Below are 7,797 nucleotides of genomic sequence, written 5' to 3'. Positions count from 1 at the left end.
TGAGATGAATCTTTTGCCCAGATTATACAACTAATAAGTGTGGAAGACAGATTTTGAAATCACCTGTGTTCAGGGCACAAATGTAGCCCCTCTATTGTACTCCTTAGAACCAAAGGACCCTCCTTGCTTGGCGTATTCTTCCAATTAGACATTTTCCTACTGCATGCCAAATAATTTGGAATTTTGTTGTTTGGATTTTTTTGTATTTTGTTCTTTTTTGTAATTTTCCACAGACCACCGATAAAATAGCCATTTTAATCCTTGGAAATTTTGTTCAGACTCCCAGCATGTGACACTGGCATTTTCAGAAAGCATTTCACTCACCTCTTTAGCTTTTTTTTTTTTTTTGACAATAAAAATATTTTTATTTGGGATTGTTATGTTGACATTTGTTTCTCATTCCACATCATCAGCTCTTCAGCTTTTAATGGTCAACTTCCAAAGGACAATAAGTGGAGGAACCAAGTCCTAAGTTCACTGATATCATTGGACTTGTCCTTTCATGTTTGTGCAAGAAAGCTAACTTCTATTTAATATTTTAACTCTGCCCGTCCCTTCCATGGAAGTTAGTTTGTTTTAACTTCCCTTCGAATGTGCTCTGGAAAAGGCCATCCCCTATCAAATGGTTCCCTGGACTCTCTCTACAATGTCCAACTCTTCACCATCCACATTTTTGCTAAGGGAATTTGATGTCATAAATTATCTTCAATCATTAATTCTCTATGAACTAAATTAATCCTAAAAGTAGATATAGTGTGAAAAGGTGGGTCTCTCCTTTGTCGACTCTTGACTTGGCACTACTTACTCATTCCTTGGCTCTATTGACAAATCAAAATGTTCTCCTAAATCCTCTCCCCAACAGTAGTTCCTGTGTCATCAAGCAATTGCATATGCATTTTCTTAACCTTTCATTATTTGTCAAACTTGTCACAGTTAAGGAAGACAGTGGAAGACCTGTTACCATTTGACCACTTAGTAATAGGAAAACAATGAGATTAATGATAAATCCTATAGAGGAAATGTTCTGGTTGAAGCAACCCAATGAAAGACTAGAGGTTCTTCCTATGTAACAGCAATGCTCTTATTGTTCTTTAGGAGCTATATAAGTGAGAAACTCCGGATTTCTCCACAAGAAGAAGACTACACCTGTAGTTTAAAGGTAAGTAGCTCTTCTCCTTTTCTCCTTTTCTCCTTCTTCTTCTTCTTCTTCTTCTTCTTCACTTTTTCTTCTTCTTGTATTCTTCTTCTGCTGCTGCCTTTTCTTCTCCCTCTGCTTATGCTTCTTCATGATTCTTCTGGAATTGAGCACAGCCCAGTAAAAGGCAAAAGACCAAGCTTGGTAAGTCTGATATGATAAGAGGTATGGTAAATATGGATGAGCAGACATTTTAGTGACTACTCTGTCTCTCAGTCATTACCTTTGCTTTCTTTATCACTGAGCAATAAGAGAATAAATAGTGGCAGAATTAGATTAATATCTCATCTCAATTCCAACAGAGGTATGATGAGGAATAATTTCCCCAGCAGATAATTTGTTTAACCATGATTTCACTTCATCTGTGTTCTTTAAGTCTGTTGATTCTTCTAATTTTTTTTTAGAAAATCAGTTTTTCTAACCGGTACAACAGTTTAACTTTACTTATTTATTTATGTATTAATGAGAGAGAAAGAGAGGCAGAGATATAGGCAGAGAGAAGCAGGCTCCTCTCAGGGAGCCTAATGTGGGACTCAATCCCTGGTCTCGGGATCCCACCCATGCCAAAGGCAGACACTCAACTGCTGAGCCACCCTGGTGTCCCACAGATTAACATTTCTAAACTTATTCTTATCCCCTCCTAAGAATTGTGCCCTTTTCCCCTCTTACATTATTTATATGTTATTGAAATTTGTTTTATTTTGAATAGTATTTCTCAAAGGTAATTGTATTAATCAAAAGCAAGGGTTCATGTTGATATCCTTGTCAAATTGGTCAATAAAAATAAATTTTTGCAAATATATGTAATAGATTTATTGAAATTGTTGTTTGAAATGTAATTTTAAAATTAAGCCTTCATCAAACTTGTGAGCTTTAAATTAAAGGTATATTTCTATAGAGGATACAAAATAAATATGGGATGAGGTTTATTGGTCTCAAGGAACAAAGAATCTTCACTGGAGGGTATGAATATATTTGGTGTAGTAAGTGTGTAAAGAACTAGTAAGTTCAACATTTTACTGCTAGAGTATCTGATAGAAATAAGTGACACATATGCTATGGCATTGGGGTCCTAAGGCCAAGGTAAGTTGTTAGAATAAAATAAGAAGAGATTAAGAAGGACAAGGAGAAAGGGCCGAAAATGGAGTCTATGTGATTGAATGACTCTCCTATAGCTAGGCTTGCAGTAATTATACCGTGTGTGCTACAGAATGAGTATGATAAAAGAAGTGATTGGTACAGATTGATAATACCTATTGCAGTATCTTATCTGAACCTCTTTATCCTTATGAATTCCACTATTTTAAAATGTGGTATTTCTTTTTAACATAGAACAACCTCTATCACATTAAAAGTTAATTTACTCTACATGGTAACTCAGGTGTTGTTATAAAGTAAACAACTGACATTTCTGATTATAGGTGTAGATCTCATCACCCATTATTTTATTCTTATACTTTACCTCCTATTCTTTTTTGTCCATTGCATTGTCTATATTGCCTTATTTTTTGTTTTCATGTTATATATTTTAAAAAAGAAACTCAAATAAGAAGTCATGTTAAGAACAAACTACAAAGACCATGAAAATTCTTGCAGTCGATATCTTAAAATCCATACATCATGTATAAAGCAGATAGTACAGAAGTGATTCAAACAATGACCACACTGGCATCCTAGCATCATGCAAGATGCAGGAAAATCACACCTAGGTGGTAGTGGATGCTGGGGAGAGACATCAAGTTCAGGTAGAAGTAATTGCACTTGTTTGATGGTGGATAAGTGTTCCACTTTTTTTCCATGTTCAGACCTCTTTTTAATTTTAGTCTTTCATATCTGCCAATTTTTGCCAGTGGTCTGAAGAAGAAAGACTCCCCATTTCCTCTGAAACACTATCCTGTTCAGCCTATCATTTATCTGTGACTTTTGGGGGATGTTTCAGAAGCCTCCAGAGGGAAGGAAGAGCTACAGGAGTTAGCAGAACAGGAAGCTTGTATATATTTTAGACAAACAATATATTTGTAAGGAATCCACAAGACAGAGGAGTGTGGGCTACAAGACATCAGTGGTGAAGAAGCGACTAGGAAGATAAAGACTGGTTGAACATGGTTTGCTTAAACAGACCGCTCGGTCTCAAATTCCCTGTCTTTGGGGATAAGAAGGTCTTCTTTTCTTCCAGTACAGAAGCTTATCTTTCACATCGTACAAAGCAAACATTAGTTTTCAGAAAGAATACAGTCTGAATTTATCTGGAAGGAGGGAATGTTTTTATCCCCCAATGGCTCATATTTATCCAGGTACTTTGCTAAGAGTGATCAGAAAATTCTTGTTACTTCTGAATTTATGGCCAAAGAAAGGAGAAGACTTTTTGCCTCTGATAATATTTTGCAGAGTTTGTAGGACACAGAGGACTGTACTCCTTTGAGTCTCCAACTTTTAACAAACCCATGTCTGAGCACAGCTAATGATAAATTAATTTACTTTGTCCAGGAGTGTGTCTGAGTTTCTTGCAGCATCAGGAGAGGGAGAGACAGACACCATGATTCCTACCAAGATGCTACTGCTCTTGCTGTCAATGGGTTTGCTGGCCTTGGGCTCTGCTCAGGGCATCAGTGACGGTAAGTTGGGGAGAGAGATGGTCATGCAAGCCTATGGGTAACATCCTTGGAGAAGATGAAGGTTGAATTGAATTTTCTCAGAAATCAAGTGATTGATATTTTTAGAATAGGTGAAACAAAGAGGAGAAAACAGTAGTTTCTATTTTCCACTGATGGCAAATATCTCTCGAACACCAGGGCCCAGGTCTCAAGTCAATATCTTCATGGTGTGAACTTTGCTGTTTTTGGAAGTGTGAACTTTCACTTATTCACTCTATTTGTGTGAAAAATATCATCTAAATTGATTGAATATTCTAAAATTCATCTTGATATCTCATTTGAACACTTGTAATATACACTATTTAAGAATTTGTATTGACTTGAGACAAGGTTGCTGCTCAAAATTCTAAAATGGTAGTTACTGACTTTTCTGAAAGGCAAAGACACTTTAAGAAGCATCTATAAAAGGTTATTTTGATAATAATATTTGAGATTTCATCTCTATGTTTTGAGGCAGTTTGGATATTAGATGGGAAAAAAACAGTAAAATTCTGAGGAGAGATTTTTCTTTAAATAGTCTGTACAGGGAATTTAGTTTATGCCTAATCTTGTATATATTTTATGTCATTAATTGTTCACCGTAACAATTTGATGTGTATATTATTATTCACAGTTGACACTTGAACCCTACTTTTGGAGTTTAAATATTTTGCAAGACATCCATGATTAGAGAGGGACAAAGCTGTGTTATAGACTCAGCCCTGTCAGCTTTCGAGCCCATAATCTTTGTATCTCATCCTGTGAACTCGATTTAGCTTTTACTTCATCTGAAATGACTGAATTGTCTGCAGTATGTCGACTATTTTCAAGTTAATATCCCTATTCAACACATATATGCCTTTGCCCCCATCTCTTCTTGTTCCCATATTGATTAGCTTCTTAACTTGCATCCCAAACTCACACACTTTCTAAGGACAGCATTACACTTAATAATCTACAGTGCTATGTTCCTCTGAGTATTTCATGAAGATTTCTCAAACTGTTGAGTAACTTATCTAGTAAATAGAGCTTAAAAGATTGCTAAAGAAAAGATGTACCAGAATAGCACCAAAATTTTGTCATTAAGGCTAACATGAGCTTCTTTAAGTTCAGGAGGAAATGTACTGAGGTGATGGCAAGAGTCTTAGAGACAAAACAGTTGATGAAATTAACAAGCTGAACAGTTTAAGGTTTGTTTTAATGATTTCAAAGCAAATTCCAGAAATAACGGATAAATATTGGAAACATTTCTCTTTCTGGGCAAGAATTTTCTGGAATAATAAAATCTGGTGATTTTGGATGACTTGAGGTCTATCACAGCAAGTTCAGAATGGATGGCAATAGAGAAGAAGCAGAAGCATCAAAAGAGGCAGGGTCAATGGCGCGTGGGCAAAGAAGACCTGCTAAGCCAAGTACATGCACTGTCACAAAGCCAAGATCTCTCTACCTCTCCTCTTCTGGGGTCTAGGCCCTGGTCACTGCCTACTACCACAGACACCAGTTATATCTTATTTCTAACTCCATTTAGGCTATCATACTACCATGCTTGTCTTGTTGAATTTAGTGGCTAAGCTTTCTTTTCACTTGTTCCTTTCTGAATTTGTGTTGTGTTTCCTAAGTAGATGATGAATTCTTGAAAGAAACCCCAGAGGAATCACAAGTGAAATCTCAAGAAGAAAATGGAGTTGAGAACAGCAAGCCAGACAAAGATGGTCCAGGTGGCCCACAGAGACCAGCAGGCCAACAAGTTCCAGGTGGTCAACAGCAACCAGGAGCCCAAAGTGGTCCAGGTGGCCCACAGGGTCCAGCAGGCCAACAAGGCCCAGGTGGCCAACAGCGTCCAGGAGCCCAAGGTGGTCCAGGTGGCCCTCAAAGTCCAGCAGGCCAACAGGGCCCAGGTGGCCAACAGCGTCCAGGAGCCCAAGGTGGTCCAGGTGGCCCACAGCGTCCAGCAGGCCAACAGGGCCCAGGTGGCCAACAGTGTCCAGGAGCCCATGGTGGTCCAGGTGGCCCACAGCGTCCAGCAGGCCAACAGGGTCCAGGTGGCCAACAGCGTCCAGGAGCCCAAGGTGGTCCAGGTGGCCCACAGGGTCCAGGAGGTCAACAGCATCCAGGACCCCAAGGTGGTCCAAGTGGCCCACAGGGTCCAGCAGGCCAACAGGGTCCAGGTGGCCAGCAGCATCCAGGAGCCCAGGGAGTTCCAGGTGGCCCACAGGGTCCGGCAGGGCAACATGGCCCAAGTGGCCCACAGGGCTCAGGTGGTCAAGGTGGTCCAGGTGGCCAGCGTGATCAGCGTGGTGGCCAGTAAAAAGGAAAACCAAGTAAAGAGGACCTCCTGCGATTTCCTAGGTATCGATTCTATTCTTACTCAATAATCTAGGGAATTTCTTTTGATGTTTCCTAATTCTCTATTCTTGTTTCTGTTTTTTCTTACCTATTTTCTTTTACATTTTTTAAATTTAAATTCAGTTTGCCAACATATAGTATAATACCTTGACTTCAATCTGTCTTAAGCTCTTGTCCTTGCTGTGATTCTCCTTGCTTCAAGCTAACCCATAGAAAAATCTCTTCCATTATAAGAGCAAATGTTCTTTCCTCCAGAGTATGTTTGTTTGTTTGTTTGCTTGTTTGCTTGTTTTTGACTCTATTTCTTATGTTAGCCTATAACCTTCCCATATTCTATCTCCTTTGTCATCTTCCACTTCTCTTCCCTTTACTCTCTCCTGGACTGTTCCTCTGACATTCTACTTTTTTTCTCTCTTATATGATGTCTTGTAATGTCCTCTAGTACCCACTAGGAGAAACACTGACATAGATCATTTCCAGGCCTAATTAATATTTCTGTCTAAGGTTTTTCTCTTTGTTTTAGAAATTGAGGGAGATCAACTGGTGACCGTGAATTTTTCAGTCGTGTCCACGTGGCCTTCCTTCCTCTGACTTCAAATTATTAATAAAGTCATCAGCATTAAAGCCCTGGCTCTTATTTTCCTTCTAAGTCATGGTTCTTAGTCAGTGGATGAGAAGGACTGGTTGAAAGATACAAAGCCCTGAAGGACTTCAAATTTGTGTGCTGTGCAGATTGACCTCACTCCGATCTTAATAATTTTGTGGGGACTTCACTCCCACCAATATTACAAAGCAGAAACATTTTATTCTTGAGACTAGTAAGGGAGTTTGCAAGTTCAGACGACCAATGTACACATCCTTTTCTTAGCTTAGACATAGAGGGAATTACCTCGTAAACTCATCTGACTTCTGGTAGTCCTTCCAACTATGGGAGCTCTATTATGAGGTGAGAGTTTGTACAAAGGAAACCCTGGGCAGTGTTGGTGGGAATGCACGCTGGCACAGCCACTATAAAAAATAGCATAGAGGTTCCAAAAAAAAAAATACAAATACAACTACAATGCAATCCAGTATATTCTTTTTGGGTATTTATCCAAAGAAAATGAAAACTCTATTTTGCAAAGATACATGCACCCCTAATGTTCACTGTGTAATTATTTACGAGAGACTAGCTATGGAAGCAGCCTCGTGTCCAAGGATAGATGAATGGATATAGAAGATGTGGTGTGTATCCACAATGGAATGTTCCTTAATTGTAAAAAGGAAGGAAATCTTGCCATTTGCAACAATACAGATGGATCTAGAGAGTACAATGCTGAATGAAATAAGTCAAGTAGAGACAAATAAATACTATAGGATTTCATACATATGTGGAATCCAAAAACCAGAACGAACCAACCAAACAGAACAGAACTAAATATCCAGTGCCTGTCAGAAGGCAAGGTGTGGAAGAATGGTAAAATGGGATCAAAAGGCATGTGAAAAGGTGCAAGAATACATTTGTAACATAAATAAGGCACAGGGACACAAGAAATACACAAGGAACGCAGGAAAGCAGTTAATAATATGCAACCATTTTGTTTGCTGTAGATGGTAGCTCGATTTTTCTTGGTGAACCTTCAC

The 7,797-nt window shown here is 38.7% G+C and overlaps 2 protein-coding genes across 2 annotated transcripts in view; both read left to right on the top strand.

The window, feature by feature from the left end:
• The first annotated feature begins 810 nt into the window (after positions 1-810).
• The window catches only part of LOC144297507 (uncharacterized), a 68,222-nt gene continuing 61,235 nt past the window's right edge, over positions 811-7,797 (top strand). The window contains exon 1 of the mRNA XM_077871788.1: positions 811-1,159. The gene's annotated coding sequence lies outside the window, so the exon portion shown is untranslated. The remainder of the gene's footprint in view (positions 1,160-7,797) is intronic.
• On the top strand, positions 5,538-6,798 carry LOC144297226 (uncharacterized). The gene is made up of 2 exons (XM_077871058.1): positions 5,538-6,177; positions 6,698-6,798. Exons 1-2 carry the CDS (start codon positions 5,538-5,540, stop codon positions 6,763-6,765), a joined length of 708 nt encoding a protein of 235 aa, XP_077727184.1. The 3' UTR covers positions 6,766-6,798.

The sequence above is a fragment of the Canis aureus genome, chromosome 25 (genome assembly GCF_053574225.1).
Source record: "Canis aureus isolate CA01 chromosome 25, VMU_Caureus_v.1.0, whole genome shotgun sequence".
NCBI lineage: Eukaryota > Metazoa > Chordata > Mammalia > Carnivora > Canidae > Canis > Canis aureus.
The sequence above is the reverse complement of the archived record's forward strand: the minus strand, read 5'-3'. Positions and strand labels throughout refer to the sequence as shown.